The sequence below is a fragment of the Mustelus asterias genome, chromosome 13 (assembly GCF_964213995.1).
Source record: "Mustelus asterias chromosome 13, sMusAst1.hap1.1, whole genome shotgun sequence".
NCBI classification, from domain to species: domain Eukaryota; kingdom Metazoa; phylum Chordata; class Chondrichthyes; order Carcharhiniformes; family Triakidae; genus Mustelus; species Mustelus asterias.
Genome location: NC_135813.1, coordinates 100,057,816 through 100,077,133, shown reverse-complemented (window position 1 = coordinate 100,077,133; position 19,318 = coordinate 100,057,816). Strand labels below are relative to the sequence as shown.

Here is a 19,318-nt window from a genome sequence, read left to right as displayed (position 1 = left end):
GTCCATTTAACAAAAGTTTGTTAACAAAGATGGCAGAAAATATGGCTATAATCTGGGTCTAATGTTGATTGGTTTCACAAATTGTCAATGAACATCCCTCAAAAATGCTTTCTTAGATATCGGCTTCAGGACATGAGAATGAAATTGAGGATTGCGAATGGATTACAGAGGGATATATACCCAGGATGAAAAGACCATTATGGTCCATCAGCCAGGACCCAAAGTTCGGAAAATGTTAATACATCACACTACCTCTCATATTGCTAAAACCCTTCCAAGATTCTCACAGCAGGATACCTTGAACAGGGTAGCAGCACCTTGGATTAGGCCACCAAGTCTTATATTAGGTACAATATTACTTTCCATCAGTGAAACACTCATCCTGTCTTAACACGTGTATCACGATGTCAGGTGCAATGTCAGGCTCCCCATTTGCACAGGTTCTGATCCAGCTGGAGTGCAGGGGAGGTGGGGGGGGGGGGGGGGGGGCGGTTCCTGCACACGTGGAACTCCAGATATGGTTGGAGTGTAAAGTGCACAGGCTTCAAGCCTGACTGCAGGGTTCCAGGCCCGACTGCAGGGTTTCAGGCCTGACTGCAAGGTTCCAGGCCCGACTGCAGGGTTCCAGGCCCGACTGCAGGGTTCCAGGCCTGACTGCAGGGTTCCAGGCCTGACTGCAAGGTTCCAGGCCTGACTGCAAGATTCCAGGCCTGACTGCAAGGTTCCAGGCCTGACTGCAAGGTTCCAGGCCTGACTGCAAGGTTCCAATTCTGACTGTGAGGCTGTAGGCCTGCTGTGGGGTTCCAACCACACTGCGGGGTTCCAGGCCTGACTGCACAGCAGTAAGCCTGACTGCGGGGTTCCAGACCAGACTGCAAGGTTCCAGGCCTGACTGCGGGGTTCCAGACCAGACTGCAAGGTTCCAAGCCTGACTGCGGGGCTGTAGGCCAGACTGCGAGGTTCCAAGCCTGACTGCACAGTAAGGTTCTACAATTGCATGGAGACCACGCATCCGACTGTAGTGACAGGTTCCCTGAGTGCACAAGACTCCGGATTTCACCACAATTCCAACCTGTCCGAGTTCAAGTGGTTCTGGATCTGGCTGCAGTCTCAGCTATCCAATTATATCCGTCTCTAGATCTGACTGCTGAACCTGGCTCCAACAAAGGCAGTCGGATTATATGCTGAAGCCATGAATTTGAAAAGCAACAATTGTTGCATCAATTGACCCAAGTATGTGGTCTGGTGTTTCAGTTTCCACTGAAAGTCTCGAATATGGTATGTACACAGAAGCTCTTATCGTGGGACAGGCAAAACATAACTAGAACAACAGAGGCATCATGCTCACGGTCAAAGCATTCCAACTGAACATGGACCAAAGACATTGACAAAAGAGAAGGGGAAAGGGCTGACAACGTAGAGTTAACATCAAACAATTCATGCCTGCACTAAAACACTTAGTCATGCAGTGTTTTATTTAAATACAGTTCTCTATTTATTTAAGCACACAAAAAAACCCAAAAGGCTGTGAGGAGAAGTGATCATGGACAGGAACAGCATTAGCCAACAAAGCTGATGAATTACCCGTCAGATCATTGTTGCTATTTGGGTGAATGAGGCAGCCAATGTGCGCACAGCAAGATCCCACAAACAACTGAGGGTCAAAATGTTGCTCAGAACACAGAAGAATTTGCCTAAGATCTTTCACATCCCCATGAACAAAGAGACGTGGGATCACAGAATTCCTACAGTGCAGAAGGAGGCCATTTGGCCCATCGAGCCTGCACTGACCACAATCCCACTCAGGCTCTATTCCCGTAACCTCACATATTTACCCTGCTAATTCCCCTGACACTAGGGTCAATTTAGCACGGCCAATCAACCTAACCCACACATCTTTGGACTGTGGGAGGAAACCGGAGCACCCAGAGGAAACCCACGCAGACACGGGGAGAATGTGCAAACTTCACACAGACAGTGACCCGAGGCCGGAATTGAACCCGGGCCCAGCGCTGTGAGGCCGCAGTGCTAACCACTGAGCCACCATGCCGTCCCATAAACTACACCCCATGCGGGGATTGAACCAGCAACCTCGGCATCATTCTGCACTCCAAGCCAACCAGTTACGCAAACCAACCCCTCAATGGTCTGATGAAAGATCATCAACCCAAAACGCTAACTCTGTACCCCTCTTCACAGGTGCAGCCAGACCTGCGGAGTGCTCCCAGCATTCCGTTTCCAATTTCAGACTTCCAGCAGCTGCGGAATTTTGCTTTCAACCCAGGGCTCGGTTTAGGTGGCCAGCAGCACAGCAAGCCCGCAGAGCCCAGCAGACATGGCCTTGAACACAAAAAAACCCTCTCAGCGCTGAGGCAAGAAGGCTACCACAAGCTGGCAAACATACGTTAAAGTAAGCACTGGGCAGGTCAAGTGGGCTAAAGCAGCAACGTTCCCAGGGCAGTTGTTGGGAGCTGAAGATGGTGCAGTTTGTCCTTTCAATTCTAAAGTCAAAAGCTGTCCTGCAACCTGAGAGCAGCTGACAATATGATCTATTTCTCATGTGTGCCGTGCTTTGAAATGTTCATATTCTTGCTGTAGTTTCTCCTCCCACACTGTAAACCCGCTAATATGCAGTCACCATGCTGACACTGCGAACTGGATTTTTGTCCATTGTATCTGCCCAATCAGACTGGGAAAAGCACAAGTACTTGGAAACTAGGCGATGGGCACAAGTGTTGATATGAATGTGTAGAAGATGTGAGAAAACAGGAGGTGGCATCGCATGTACAACGCTCTCATACTGAATACAATCTTCAAACAGAAAAGACAAAAGATGCATTTACATTCGGTTTCAGTGCAGTTTGGGTTCTGGGAGAGTAATGTCCAAGTGACCTTCTCGCTACTGCTTCCCTGCAAATCAACTGGATCCACAGATGAAGGAGTTTCAATGGGAAATTCTTGAAGAAATGGTTTCCACCGTCACTGGAAAAGGAAGCTCAGCTGGTTTATATTGACGAATGCCATCAATACAATACATTACAATCATATAAAAACACTGAGGAGAACCGCATCAGCAATTCGATTCATTATGGTTCAAAAAAAAACCCAAGTAATAAAAGCGATTCACGTTAAGATAGCACCTTTAACGTACTGAGACGCTCCAAGGCACTTCAGAAAGGATAGGAGGAAGGGCAGAAATGGACACCAGGGAGGAGCGGAGGGGGAGTCAGAGTTCAGGCGGTGACCGGAGTCATGGTCAAAGAGGTAGATTTTCAGGGGTCTTCTATGAGTGAAGGAGGAGATCCAGCAAGGTAGAATAGGCTTAATAAACGCAGCTTAATGTTTTGACACCCATAGTGGAGGAGAGGAAGGGACATGTGGAAGAGCAATGTGTAAAGTCCAAGAGTTAGTGTGTGTGTGGGGTTGTGTGTTTGTGTGTGTGTGTGTGTGGGGTTGTGTGTGTGGGGTCGTGTGTTTGTGTGTGTATGGGGTTGGGGGTGGGTGGAGGGGGGTTGGGAGTGTTGTGCCATATTCTGCATCTGTAAACAAGTATTTTGGAAAATGAGAAGCCAATGAATATCACCAAGGATGAAGGCAGCAGCAGTGCGATGAGAATAGGTGACTGGGATTAAGTACGGAAGAGGATGTAGGTCCCAGAATTTTAAACCAGTTTAATTGTGTTTAGGGTAAACCTCCGGCGACTGACAGGAATTTGGGAACACTGGAGTCTAGGAGCATGGATGTGAGTTCCAGAGGAGACAGGTGTAAGGTTAGGCAGAGCCAAGCAGTATTATGGAGCTGGAACTTGACAATCGATGTGGTTTTGTATCTGAAACTCAGCTCTGGGTCAAAAGGACCTCTTTGAGGTTGTGCATATAAAATTTTCATAGGATATAAACACGTGTGTCTCAAGGAAGTTGTACAAAAATCAAAAAGTGAAAACATCATTAACATTGCAAAACACTGGAACAACCTGCAGTAATCGATCTCACTGATGTTAAATCCTTATCAAGAATAGCACCAGGTGATAGTGGATTGGTACTGGAGTGATGGGACAAGATGACAAAGGTACTGTAATGCTGCCCCCTGGTGTACACTGCACAAGATCCACCTGCACCGAGAGGCTCTGCTAATATTATTGAACACACAATGAAATGATAAAACACCACACCAGGGAATAAGCAGAGCAGCAACGCTGTGGTTGCTGCCCCATCACTCTTTTTCTTTTGTTGCTTACATTGGAAACTGTATTATGACTTATTTTTTCCCTTGAATTTGATGTAACAACCATAAGGAGTAAATTTAACAGACACACTTAATAGTTATAGGCTTGAAAGTTTTAGGTAGCTCGGCCCTTTTGTCCCTCCCTGATAGGGACACACTCACACACGCACACACACACACCACATACACACACACCACATACACACACACCACATACACACACAGACAATCATTTAAGCTTCCCCTGGCAGATTTCCCCAAGCAGTCAGTGACTGCAGCAACCTGGAGTTACAAACAGAGAGCTTTTTGCTTCTTAATGTCAGGTTCGAAAGTAAGTGGAAGGACAGAGGTCCGAGAAGGGAACAGGATTGTTGCTGGAGTTCCAAGAATTGTTTATGGATCATTCATTTTTTATTTATTAGTGTTACAAGTAGGCTCACATTAACATTGCAGTGAAGTTACTGTGAAAATCCCCTAGTTGCCACACTCCGGCACCCGAGGGAGAATTTAGCACAGCCAATCCACCTAACCAGCTCGTCTTTCGGACCGTGGAAGAAAACCGGAGGAAACGCACGCAGAATGTGCAGACTCCACACAGACCGTGACCCAAGCCGGGAATCGAACCCGGGTGCCTGGCGCTGTGAGGCAGCAGAGCTAACCACTGTGCCACCTTGCCGCCCATGACGATTCATTGGCGATCTTAATCACTGACACCATCATATCGTAGGAGTGGGGTTCCTGCATTTCTCATTTTAAAAATGGACTGGTTGGTCCAAAACAGGACGGCTCATGACCCTCATTTATACATTCATATCCTCGCAAACATCTACGTCAAAGGTTCCATCTTTAAGCCACTGGGCTCCTGAGCAACCGCCTTGACTTGAATCCCAGTCATACCAGTGCTGCACAAGTCTCACTATTTCAGCCGAGGCAGCAAACAACCACTGGGAACCCCCTCTCGAGCCAGTGGAGTGCATTCTGAAAAGGCCTGTTCAATGCACAGATGTTGAATGTTTAGAAATCTGCACAGCTGGATGGGATTAATGCGGAGTAGTTAAAAGTTGAGGTGCAGGTTAAAAGTTAAAAGCGGCTGGTGGAAAGCTCTTATAGCCAATAGAATCATAGAATCTACACTGTAGATGGAGGCCATTCGGCCCATCGAGCCTCCACTGACAACATTCCCGTCCAGGTCCTATCCCCGTAACCCCATATATTCACCCTCCTAATCCCCCGACACTAAGGGGCAATTTAACCTGGCCAATCCACCTAACCCGCACATCTTTGGACTGTGGGAGGAAACCGGAGCACCCGGAGGAAACCCACGCAGACACGGGAAGAACGTGCAAACTCCACACAGACAGTGACCCAAGGCTGGAATTGAACCCGGGTCCCTGGCGCTAACCACTGTGCCACCCATTGCCGCCCAATAAATGGGAGAAATGTTTCCGAGCAATAATATGAAGTTCATGGCCAGACATATCCCACCCCGTTTAGATTTCACCTGGCCTATTCTGTGAAAAGCCTCACCAAACGCCTCCTGTGGTCTGAGTCACAGCGTGGTTGCCGATTTGTGGTTAAAAGCCTTCACAGCAAGCTCTCTGATCTGAACGGGGGAGAACAGTTTCCTTTACCATTGTTGCTGCAAAATGACAGCACGCAGGACATCAAAAAATAGCGCTGAACACGGCACTCCGTTTTAAAAAAATCACGTCCAATAAAAATCGGGTGCAACCTAAAACTGACAAGCCTAGTTTATTTTGTTTTTCCAACAAATGCTTCTGACTGCAGATTGACATTCCAATGTGTTTTTTGACATTTATAAATTGTTATCAACCATTAAATGACTAAGAAACAAGGCAAAGTGCCACTTTTTGATTCAATAAAAATATGACATTTTTTACACAGTAGTTTTTTTTTGCTTTTCTTTTTCCTTTTAACAGTATAAAAATTCTTAGTACTGTTCACGCGACACACACAGGTTCTGTTTACAAATGGTGCATGTCCAACACAGTCGGCTTACGCATGCTAGTCCCACGGGCTCACATGGGCATTGAAAAATCTCCTGACTGGTTGGGGTCATTTCAGCACTTGGAGGTGGGAAAGAATTTCCTGGGAGACAGGAATTTGTAACCGTTCCCGGACGGGAATCTCAGTGGACGCTGCTCTCTCTGTATGCTGCTCGGTGGCTGGACCGCGTCTGTTGGCTTGCTGGTCTCCGGGCGGCCACCGCACCCATTCTGGGCTTTCTTGTCTGTGGGCAGAAGCTTGGAGAATTCCTTGAGCTCCAGCTTGTCCTCCTTCCCGTCCTTCTTGCTGCGCCTGGCGGGCGAAAGATTCAAATAACTTAGGGCATCGGCTTTGGAGCCCAGGAGAGTGGGGTTGGAGCGCAGAGCTCGCACCGGCCTGGACGAAGGTTGGGTGGCGCTAGTCCAGAAGGTTTTGAGGCTGTGGACAGCCTTGACCTTCTCGTCAATGGCGGTCATCTTCAATCTGCTCAGGTCCGGGATGTCAGCCGGGCTTGAGCGCGCCGAACCTGCCGATGAGTAGGAGAGGGCGGGAGACGGGTTGCTCCCAGCCGGAGACTGGTGGCCGGAGCTCGGAGACCTGGAGATGTGAGCGCTGTAAGGGGAACTGGGATATTTGATCTTAATTGGTGACTGATCGGACGAGGAGCCAGGAGATTGACGCAGGTCCGCCACGGGCGAAGGCGGTGCTGTAGTTTGTCTGCTGTCGCCTCCTGCTGACTGACCTACCTCAGTAATATCACTGGTAGGCGTGCTGTTTCCTGAGTTCACCTTCTGAAGCGATGAGCTCCGTGTGGGAGGCTTTGGTTTTGTGGTTGTTGGAGAAGACTGCTTTCTCTGGCCAGTGCCATTCAGCGGCCTACTGAACGCACTCATGTCTGAAGATTTAAAAGCTGAAGGGCCGTGATGCCCCGTTAAGCCATGGTCAGTGTCAGTAGAACCCGGCTTGCTTGCTGGTCCACTACTTTGATACAGCTTTTCCACGGCGAGCAAGTGACTTTGAGTCTCCTCCAAGATCTTCTGGGCCAGCTCCTGAGGATTGAGTTTGGTTACTTTCTCCTCCTGGGATTTCACCGTGCTATCCGTTTCCGTGCTGGACTGATCGGACTCTCCAGTGTCTGAATTCGGAAGTTTATTCCTGGATTCCACCTTCTGAAATGGTGAGTTTGGACTTGGAATGAGAGTTAATTTCGCTGGGGAACCGGAAGCACTGGCGTTACCTTTGAATGTGTGCCTGTCTCCGAGATTATGGCAGTGTTCTATCTGTTCTGTAGTCCTCTCCTTGTCTGGTGAGGCAGGCACAGTGGGAGCGTCAGCGTAGACACTTATTGGCTCGCTGCTAATAATGGAGAATCCGTCATACTCTTCCTCGTCTCTGCTGGTGTTACTTGTCTGCGGGGAAGACCGACTTCGCAGCATGGCGGCCTTGTGTGGGTAAATGTTCTTGGGCCTCTCGTAGTCCTGTCGCCCCCTCTGGAGCATTCCTTCGCCGGTGATGTCTGCCTTGGAAGCGAAGCTCATGGAGGAGGCAATGGAACTGAGGCTGTAGACAGAGATGGCATCGGAAGCCATCGAATCGCCGTAAGTGGGTGAAAAGGGTGGGATCAGCTGTCCCGTCGGATTAGAGACAGACTGGGAAGAGGAGAGGGACTCCAGAGATGATGAGCTGTCGAGACTGAGTCGCTTGGGCAGTTCTGTAGAATCTGGAACAGAGTGAAACATTGCGCGTTACTCACGGTGTAAGAAATTGAGATCTTTAAGAAACGGTATTTTTTAGGATTGTGTAAAATGCTAATGGAATTAGCTGGCACAACGCTAATTCTCTCTCTCTGAAAAAAAAAACAATTGTTAGGGGTCAGGGACCAAGGCAAAGGTCACAAAGATTGTGCTCCCCACATTGAGACCACTAAACTCTACAAACGTTCCTGAACCAATAGCAAGAGGCCTTCTGGCGCCCCGCTTCTCCTTTTATCAAGCAACTGATATCCAGCATGAGGTAAATGAAAATGTGACCTCGCGCTAAAGTGATGGGTGGGGAGAGATTGGGTTGAGTGGCTCGGGAAGTGGGAGGTGACCACCATGACATCTTGGGTCCCTGTCCTGTATCCCCATTGGTCAGAAGGCTTTGAACAGGTGAGTGGCACAAGGTAAACCACCAGTCTTTAGAAAGAAAGCATATGCACAGGTGCTCGGAGGCAGGGGGATGTCCTCGTCACACAGCCGCCTCCTTTAGATGGAAGATGGACCAGCTAAGGCGGAGGAAGACTAAGGGGAAGAGTTTCCTAACACTTCAGCTACAGAGCAGAATGCTAGCTTCACAAGCCACTCAGATCGACACACTGTCTGGAATTTTCCCATCCCGCCTGCCGCTGGAATTTTAGCGGGCGGGTTGCGGACAATGTGAAACCCCATTGACAGTCGGGTGGGAATTTCTGGAGTTTAGACCAGCGCGGCCGGAGAATTGCACCCACTATGTACCAACCATTCGTTTGTCCTCTGGGATCAGTCAACCACTCTCAATTGTCATGGATTATATGCCCTTCCTGCCTACTCAGTTAACGCATTATATCCAAACTGTTGCTTCTGAATAAACTACTTTAAAACTACCCATGAATAATCGACTGCCTTTCTTAGATATCTGTGGCTCCCAAACCCAAAATCTTATAGCACATATTTGCCAGTACCTCCTTTGCTCGAACTCTGCCCTCTTTGCAACTCCACCCACCCTCCCCTCCCCCCAGTCCATACCCCACAACCCCTCCGAGCTCCAACACATGGCAGACACATCAAGTGTCCATACCCAGTAACCTGGGATTTGCTTCATAAAATCTCTCGGCCTTTCCCGCTCTCCCTCCTTCCGACCAGGCCTCTTGCAAACTCAGTCCTTTGAGCAGAATTTTGGCTATCTCTTCAACTGTCTCCCTCTTTGACTCAGCGTCCATTTTGTTTCCTTACACCTCTGTGAAGCACTTGGGACATGTTTCCACTTTAAAGGCATTATTTACGTGCAAATTGTTGCTGTTGTTGATTCAGCAGGCAAACAGCTTTCTAGTGCTCGGGTTTCGGGCATAACAAGGGTTAATTAACGTGGGATCATAGAATTATAGGATCATAGAAACCCTACAGTGCAGACAGAGGCCATTTGGCCCATCGGGTCTGCACTGACTACAATCCCACCCAGGCCCTATCCTCATGTTCCTACATATTTACCCGCTAATCCCTCTAACCTGCGCATCTCAGGACACTAAGGGGCAATTTTAGCATGGCCAATCAACCTAACCCGCACATCTTTGGACTGTGGGAGGAAACCGGAGCACCCGGAGGAAACCCACGCAGACACGAAGGGAATGTGCAAACACCAAGCCGGGAATCGAACCCAGATCCCTGGAGCTGTGAAGCAGCAGTGCTAACCACTGTGCTACCGTGCCGCCCTAATGGCACACAGTGTGACGTGAAGAGACTCATGGCCTGAGGCTCGGGTCAGTTGTGGGCTGGACAGAGATCTGTGTGGAAGCAAGCATGGAGTTAGCTCATAACCTGGACTATACCCTGTATGAAATATAGCTATGTGTTTTCAATAAACACTTTGGGCGCGATCTTCCTGGCCATTCACTCCTCGCTCCCGCTGCAGCGAGGACGGAGAATTTGCCGCCCATCCAAATCTCCGTTCACTGCAGTGGGACCAGAAAACCCCACCGACATGAACGGCCATATGATTCCAGCCTTAATGTTCAACCAAACGAGACTCAGAACTCTTCCTGAGACCTACTCAACACACAACAAACTTCGCATAGTGCCACCTGCTGGCCACTAGCAACAGCTTGTGAGGACAAAACAATTGTAAAAACCGCTGGGTGTCCCAGAAGCTATTTGAAGAGTTTATGCTAATTATTCAGATGATCTGACCCTGTAAAGGTGCATGCAATGCTGTGCGTTCACTTTTCCCTGGCAGTCAGCACCAATTCTATTGGGAGCAATGGAACCAAAGTACGGTCTGACTAGGGCGTACGGGTAAATTGGAAAACTTTACTGCAGCTTCTGTGGGAATGTATATTGTCCTGCTGCCTCTCTAAACTTACATTCCACAGTGTGTACAATTTTCATAGAAATCACAGGATCATAGAATCCCTACAGTGCAGAAGGAGGCCATACAGCCCATCGAGTCTGCACCGACCACAATCCCACCCAGGCCTTATCCCCGTAATCCCACGTAGTTACCCCGCTAATCCCTCTACCTACGCATCCCAGGACACTAAGGGGCAATTTAACATGGCCAAAGCACCTAACCCGCACATCTTTGGACTGATGTGTTTTCACTGCTGCAGAGGAGATTTCCCCAGAAGATAATGCTTATTGGGCAAACATGACCATTTAAAATTTGCCTCATGTCGAATGCTGAATCCGAGGAGGGCCACTGGACAGAATGAGAAATGACAAAACACTTCCACAACCATTAGGCAATGAGGAGGCAGGTAATGTCTCTCACTCAGCCTCTGTCACACATACATACACACGCACCCGTATGCATGTACACATGCACACGCACATATGCACGCACACACACGCGCACACACACATATATACACATGCACCTGCATGCATGTACACATGTGGGTGCGCACATACATATGCACATGCACACACACGCACTTACACACACACCCGCATGCATGTACACATGCATGTGCACGCACACGCACTCACACACACCATTTAATATCCTCGTACTCTGAGTGAGAGGCAGCAAATGCCAAGAAATCAACTGAAAATAATTGAAAAAACAAACACAATAATAAACAAATTTACATCAAAATTGTGTCGGTGAAAAATCGATTGCAAGCATCAGGAGCAGCCACACACATTAATAAACAACGTGACAAAATAAATTACAATATTTCTGGTGGAAATCCAAGAACACACAAACATAATTCAAAATATTCAATGTCATCCCATCTAATTGCGTAGACACCTTCTTGTTTAATTTATTTAGGAGCTGGTTACTCATCTGTTATCGAATCGAATGAACTGCACACAACATAAACCTGCAGTTCACAGAGTACACTGTGTAGCCCACTTTTCACCCCATTTCTGTTCGCAGAAATCAGATTATAAATAATTATATAAAATAAATAAATAACATCATTTCCCCGTGTGAACAGTCTGCCGGAGATTACAATTATGAATCTATTTTGCTGAGTATAATTCCATTAAAACTAATATTGCTTCCGCAAGATAATCTCTGTTAAAAGGTCAAGTGATGCTTAAACAAAAAATTTAAATTATGAATCATGATTTTTTTTTTTAAGCTTTTTGACACCATTAAAGGCTTCTTTTGCAACCCAAACAGATAATCTTACTAAATGCTATTCAGTAAACCTCATCAGCACAATCTCAGTTAATTGAATAAGAAGTGTTTAATTTGAGAGCAAGAGGTGGAGCAACACTAATTGAAGTTTTTAACCTGCTGCCTTCCTCTCCCAAAGCTGCTGACTCGTCGTTGGGTTACAGTAATGTATGCACCAGTCACCCGCCAAAACCAGGCTTCAGCGTCACTACTTCAAACGCAAGCCGAGGCAGTGAGGCCTGCGTTTTTGTTCCCGAGCCGGGAGGTAGAAAGTAAGAAACTATAGTTTAATTATTATTAGTGTCACTAGGTAGGCTTACATTAACACTGCAATGAAGTTATTGTGAAAATCCCCGAGTCGCCACACTCTGGCGCCTGTTTGGGTACACTGAGGGAGAATTTAAAGTAAAGTTTATTTATTAGACCATAAGACACAGGAGCAGAATTAGGCCACTCAGCCCATCGAGTTTGCTCCACCATTCAATCATGGTTGATATTTTCCTCATCCCCATTCTCCTGCCTTTTCCCCATAACCCCTGATTGCCTTATTAATCATGATGTGGCGTTACTGGCGTTGACTGGGATGGGCACAGTAAGTAGTCTTACAACACCAGGTTTAAGTCCAACAGGTTTATTTGGTAGCATGAGCTTTTGGAACGTTGTCCCTTCATCAGGTGAGTCTCACCTGGTGAAGGGGCAACGCTCCGAAAGCTCGTGCTACCAAATAAACCTGTTGGACTTAAACCTGGTGTTGTGAGACTACTTACTGTCCCTTATTAATCAAGAACCTATCTATTTCTGTCTTAAAGACACTCAATGACTTGGCCTCCACAGCCTTCTGCGGCAAAGAGTTCCACAGATTCACCACTCTGGCTGAAGAAACTCATCCTCGTCTCTGTTTTAAATGATCGTCCCTTTAGCCTGAGATGGTGCCCTCTGCTTCTAATTCTTCCTACGCGTGGAAACATCCTCTCCATGTCCACTCTATCCAGGCCTCGCAGAATCCTGTAAGTTTCAATAAGATCCCCCCTCATCCTTCCAAACTCCAACGAGTACATTCCCAGAGTCCTCAACCGTTCCTCATACGACAAGTCGTTAGTAGGCTTACATTAACACTGCAATGAAATTACTGTGAAAAGCCCCTAATCACCACACTTCGGCGCCTGTTTGGATACACTGAGGGAGAATTTAGCATAGTCAATGTATCTAACCAGCAAGTCTTTCGGACTGTGGGAGGAAACCGGAGCACCTGGAGGAAGCCCACGGAGACACAGGGAGAATGTGCAGACTCTGCACAAACAGTGACCCAAGCCGGGAATCGAACCCCAGTCCCTGGTGCTGTGAGGCAGCAGTGCTAACCACTGTGCCACTGTCAGGTAAATTAGTTTAACATCTGTTGTTGGAAAACTGTTAGAATCCATGCTTAAGGAAGTAATAACAGGACATTTGGAAAGTTAAAATGCAATCCATCAGAGTCAGCACGGTTTTATGACGGGTAAATCATGTTTGACTAATTTGCTCGAGTTCTTCAAAGATATAACAAGCCAGGTGAAAATGGGGATCCTGTAGATGTAGTTTATCTGGACTTCCAGAAGGCATCTGGTAAGGTGCCGCACAGAAGGTTAATACACAAGGTAAGATCACATGGGGTTAGGGGTAATTTATTAGCTTGGATAGAAGACTGGCTAACTGACAGAAGGCAGAGAGTCGGGATAAATGGGTCTTTTTCTGGTGGGCTAGATATAATTAGTGGGATGCCTCAGGTTCAGTCCTCAAGTCCCAATGATTTACAATTCACACAATTCTATATTTTTTCAAATGAGGAAATCAAAAATGCATACAATATTGTAGATGTAGTCTCACCAAGACCCTGAACAACTGGAGTAGAACTTCCATACTTTTATATTTCATTCCCCTTGCAATAAATGCCACCCAATCCATTTGCCTTCCAAATCACTTTGCTGTACATGCACACTAACGTTTTGTGACTCATGTACCAAGACACAAAAAGTCATCAACGTAGCCCAATCCATCACGCAAATCAGCCTCCCATCCATTGACTCTGTCTACACTTCCCGCTGCCTTGGAAAACCAGCCAGCATAATTAAGGACTGCAAGCACCCCGAACATTCTCTCTTCCACCTTCTTCTGTCGGGAAAAAGATACAAAGGTCTGAGGTCACGTACCAACCGACTTAAGAACAGCTTCTTCCCTGCTGCCATCAGACTTTTGAATGGACCTACCTCGTATTAAGTTGATCTTTCTGTACACCTTAGCTATGACTGTAACACTACATTCTGCACTCTTTTTTTTCCTTCTCTATGAACGGTATGCTTTGTCTGTATAACACGTAAGAAACAATACTTTTCACTTTATGTTAATACATGTGACAGTAATAAATCAAACTTGGATCCCTGTCTACCAGCGAATTCTGCAATCTCTCTCCATTTAAACAGTACACTGCCTTTCTAATCTTCCTGCCAAAGTGGAAAAGTTCACATTTTCCCACATTATTCTCCAGCTGCCAAATCTTTGTCCACTCATTAACCCCTTGTAGACTCTTTACTTCCTCTTGACAACTTACTTTCCTACCTATAGTTGTCCTTAGCAAATTTAGCTATCATCATATCCTAACTATGTTAGGGTTTGTGGGTTTTAATAGAAAAAGAAGACTTGGTTTGCACGCGTAGATTCAAAGTAACACAAGCATATCTCAAGTCATTGGTGTGGATTGTAAATTGTTGAGACCCCAGCACTGGTCACTGTGGCACTCCACGAGTAATGGTTTGCCAACTTGAAAAAGCCCCCTTCACCCCTGCTGAAATCGGATATGTGTGCACAGTTCATGCTACATTGAAATTGGGTGCTTGGTCTCAAAGTTATTTGGTTGAGCCAGTTGCAGCTCACCTACATTAAGAAGCTCAATGTCAGGTAAAACCTTGGTGGGGGTTGGAATTAAATGAGAGAAGGGGGCGATTGAGATCATATGAAATTGGGAGAGCATACTTTGTTGGTGGCTGGTGCTTTAGATAGCAGTGAATGGAAGAGTCTACGCACCACAGTTTTACTTGGCTTGGACAGTATTGATCTAGGTAGATAATTAACGGTTCATGGATCTGTCTTTCAAGCATTGTAATTCAGTTCTAACAACACATTTCAATACTCACCAAACAAAGCCAGAAGAGACTGGAGAGCAAAGTGCATGGTTTTTCTGTTCGCCTGTTTTCCCGTCTTCAACACCACTTCCTCTTGCCCCACCTCACACAGATCAAAGCCTGGACAACAATTTGCAAAAAAAAAGTTAGTATGAGTCAGTCTCGCAGCTTTGATCTCTGTTACCTCTTTGGATTCCACTTGTTCCACATTATATGCTCTCTAGCTGACAATATGAATGAGTGACATGTTCCACATACCCTATACATGCTGCTCTGTGATCAGGTGGTAACTGCAGTCACCAGGGGTGAACTCATTTATCCTTGCCACTGCTGGGAAGCACCTTTTCTTCATCATGTGGCTCAGACCAACTTGTGGTGCAATATTGTTACTGTACCAAATATGTACACTGGCTGAAAGGAACTTAATTCAGTTATTAGACTGCCCCATGGGGAATGAGTCGAGGCAAATTTGGTCCTAACCGAGACTCGAGGTCCTCAGTTCTCTGCACCGCCTCTAATTCATTTGTTATATTAAAACTATATTGTTAAAATGAGGAATATTGCTTAAATTGGAACTAATAGAGATAAGTTAGCAGTTAAGAATTGTATCTTGTCATGTATTTCAATATTAAAAGTTAACTAATTCATTTGTTATATTAAAACTATATTGTTAAAATAAGGTTTGTTTTGATAAAAGATTCATAGTTTGTCAATCGAATCACACCTGGAGTGAAACACCTTAAACTCACACTAATGTCAAAACAAAACAAAATAGTCGGGATCTAGGCTTTGAGTGCTTTATTCAATGAGGGCTAAAGCCAGTGTACTTTTGCCTTCAGTTCATTTTCCACTGATAATGGTGATGCAGCAAAGTAAACCAATACCCAAGAGGAAATGGTAGGAATACAATGTTTTGAGAAGCAGATCAGAAGCCCTAAAGTCTGGTATGAAATCCGACTAGATCCCAACTATTATTTTTTGTTTCGTTTCAGCATTAGTGTGAGTTTAAGTTGTTTCACTCCAAGTGTGATTCGATTAACTATGAAGCTTTTATCAAAACAAACCTTATTTTAACAATAAGAGTTTTAATATAATAATTGAATTAGTTAACTTTTAATATTGAAATAAATGACAAGATACAATTCTTAACTGCTAACCTATCTCTATCAGTTCCAATTTAAGCAATATCCCCCTTCAAAAATCAGTTAGCAAACAACACAGGCTTATGTGGGCTGCCAGTCCTCAAGCCTCCTGAACATCTCTGGAGAGAGAGAGAGATCTACTTTTCGAGCAGGTCCCAATCAGCAGACACCAGAGAGAGAGAGAAAAAAAAGAGACTTCCTTGCAGACCCAAGCAGAAACCACCTGCTTTTCTCTGTAAGCTTAGCTCTGTCCAGTCACATGGCCACTTCTTGTCAATCAACCGAATTAAACCCTATTCTGAAACCCCAGGGGAAAAACCAAAAATAAACAAATAATGCTCAGATTAAAATAAACACCCCATTATCTAGGGTCAATTATTCTTCTGCATTCGCAGCATGTCGGCTGCCTGGAGAAGATGAATTGACACCGTACATAGAGCTGAATATTAAACATACCCTTCATGATACGAATACATTTCTTAAAGGCACATTATCGTTACAAATATACAGATCAAAAAGAGATCTAAAGTGAGATAATTCAGGGTGATTAGCTTGTTTCCTCTATTAGTACACATCTAAAGTTTTATTGAAATATGCCAACTTTTTTACTTTGTTGGAAGGGTTGACAAATATATTGACACTGCCAAATTCAGTCTGTTACACTTGCAAGTGGATGGCATCAAACAGTGCCTCTTGAGGAAGATTTATCATGCTTATAGAATCCTACAGTGCAGAAGGAGGCCATTTGGCCCATCGAGTCTGCCCTGACCCACAATCCCACTCACGCCCTATCCGCCAGGACCATGCATTTAGCCTAGCTAGTCTCCCTGACACTAAGGGGCAATTTAGCATGGCCAATCCACCTAACCCGCACATCTTAGGACTGTGGGAGGAAATCAAAGCACCCGGAGTAAACCCACGCAGACACGGGAAAACATGCAGACTCCACACAAACAGTGACCCAAGCCAGGAATCGAACCTGGGTCCCTGGTACTGTGAGGCAGCAGTGCTAACCACTGTGCCACCGTGCCGCTCTGTCGCTTTACTATTGGAGGGAAAGGTAGAGGACCAATGTTCATTGGTCAGAATATTGAATACAGGAGTTGAGACATCTTGTTGAAGTTGTATAAGACATTGGTAAGGCCACACTTGGAATACTGTGTGCAGTTCTGGTCATCCTATTATAGAAAGGATATTATTAAACTAGAAAGAGTGCAGAAGAGATTTACTAGGATGCTACCGGGACTTGATGGTTTGAGTTATAAGGAGAGGCTGGATAGACTGGGGCTTTTTTCTCTCCAGCGTAGAAGGCTGAGGGGTGATCTTATAGAGGTCTATAAAATAATGAGGGGCATAGATCAGCTAGATAGTCAATATCTTTTCCCAAAGGTAGGGGAGTCTAAAACTAGAGGGCATAGGTTTAAGGTGAGAGGGGAGAGATACAAAAGGGTCCAGAGGGGCAATTCTTTCACACAGAGGGTGGTGAGTGTCTGGAACAAGCTGCCAGAGGCAGTAGTAGAGGCGGGTACAATTTTGTCTTTTAAAAAGCATTTAGACAGTTACATGGGTAAGATGGGTATGGAGGGATATGGGCCAAATGCGGGCAATTGTGAAGAGCTTAGGGGTTTAAAAAAAGAGGGCGGCATGGACAAGTTGGGCTGAAGGGCCTGTTTCCGTGCTGTAAACCTCTCTGACTCTATGAGGGGGAACTCAGTTAAGAGTCAAAATTCTTCTGAATGGAAATTTGTCTGTTTGATATTTGTAACATTCTGGTTAATAGTTTGTGTGGAATGTAGCTTCCAGTGCCAAAACCGTAATTAAAATAAGGAACAGAGAATTTCATGGAAATATCATCGCCAACGCTCTGTCGGGTTTCAAACTATCCTTCCTGAATTACAACCCACTAAGGAAGGGAGCTGAAATTGGAAGCTTTTATTGGTAGAGGGATTGGGTTTCGGAGCCATGAGGTCATGTTGCAGCTGTACAAAACTCTGGTGCAGCCGCACTTGAAGTATTGCGTACAGTTCTGGTCGCCGCATTATAGGAAGGATGTGGAAGCATTGGAAAGGGTGCAGAGGGGATTTACCAGGATGTTGCCTGGTATGGTGGGAAGGTCTTATGAGGAAAGGCTGAGGGACTTGAGGTTGTTTTTGTTAGAGAGAAGAAGGTTAAGAAGCGACTTAATAGAGGCATATAAGATGATCAGAGGATTAAATAGGGTGGACAGTGAGAGCCTTTTTCCTCGGATGATGTTGGCTAGCACGAGGGGACATAGCTTTAAATTGAGGGGTGATAGATATAGGACAGATGTCAGAGGTAGGTTCTTTACTCAGAGAGTAGTAAGGGCGTGGAATGCCCTGCCTGCAACAGTAGTGGACTCGCCAACATTAAGGGCATTTAAATGGTCATTGGATAAACATATGGATCATATTGGAATAGTGTAGGTTAGATGGGCTTTAGATTGGTTTCACAGGTCGGCGCAACATCGAGGGCCGAAGGGCCTGTACTGCGCTGTAATGTTCTATGTGTGTAGATACTGGTTAAAATGGAAAGCATTAGAATAGGTATTCTCGGGTTTAAACAGACTGGACGGGCACGAAGATCGGCCTAGACATAAAATTAATTCGTGAAAAGCGCAAGACATAGTGAAAGAACCTGAATCAAGGCTGGCTGAGTTTAGAATACAACTGGTACACAGAAGTAGCACATTGGGTGACTCAGGCAGAAAGGAGAAAGTCAAGTAAAGTTGTTCAGAGCTGAAACACAACTCACACCATGTCAGCTTATTTTAGCCACTGACGCTGACAGAACTGTCACGCCACAAAATTAACTGTCATGAAAATTATTATTGAGCATTGCTTTATGTGATAGCTTGATCAATATTTATCTTTCCCCATCATTGGAGAGGAAAGATAGTTCAATTCACTCGCTCTCAGATAAGCCTCACAGCCTCTCACCTTAACTTTGGCAAGAGAACATTTTCAGACTTTTTCTAAATGTTCCACCCGTCTCTTGGCAAGTATTTGTGAGATTCTGCCCCCCCCCCCCCCCCCCGCAGAATTTTTGGACCAAGGCATTTTAGAAAGGTGAAGAGGCAAGTCCTTTCTGAATGTATCCTAGCTTGGTATGGCTCCTGCTCTGACCAAGTACAAAGGGTCATGAATGAAGTCCAGTCCATCACACAGACCATTCTCCCATCCGTTGACACTGTCTACACTTCCCGCTGCTTTGGAAAAACAGCCAGCATAATTAAGGACCCCACGCACCCCGGACATTCTCTCTTCTACCTTCTTCCGTCGAGAAAACGATACAAAAGTCTGAGGTCACGTACCAACCGACTCAAGAACAGCTTCTTCCCTGCTGCCAACAGACTTTTGAATGGACCTACTTCATGTCAAGTTGATCTTTCTCTACACCCCAGCTATGACT

The 19,318-nt window shown here is 45.7% G+C and overlaps 1 protein-coding gene across 4 annotated transcripts in view; it reads right to left on the bottom strand.

Annotated features, from left to right (window-relative positions):
• Positions 1 to 5,960: 5,960 nt before the first annotated feature.
• Positions 5,961 to 19,318, bottom strand: part of ttc28 (tetratricopeptide repeat domain 28) — a 764,757-nt gene continuing 751,399 nt past the window's right edge. For all 4 annotated transcript variants that reach the window (XM_078227381.1, XM_078227383.1, XM_078227382.1 and 1 more), the window contains 2 exons: positions 14,760 to 14,867; positions 5,961 to 7,951 (listed from right to left, as the gene is read on the bottom strand). In XM_078227381.1, the coding sequence (XP_078083507.1) occupies positions 6,306 to 7,951; positions 14,760 to 14,867 (1,754 nt within the window). In that variant the 3' untranslated portion in view covers positions 5,961 to 6,305. The remainder of the gene's footprint in view (positions 7,952 to 14,759; positions 14,868 to 19,318) is intronic.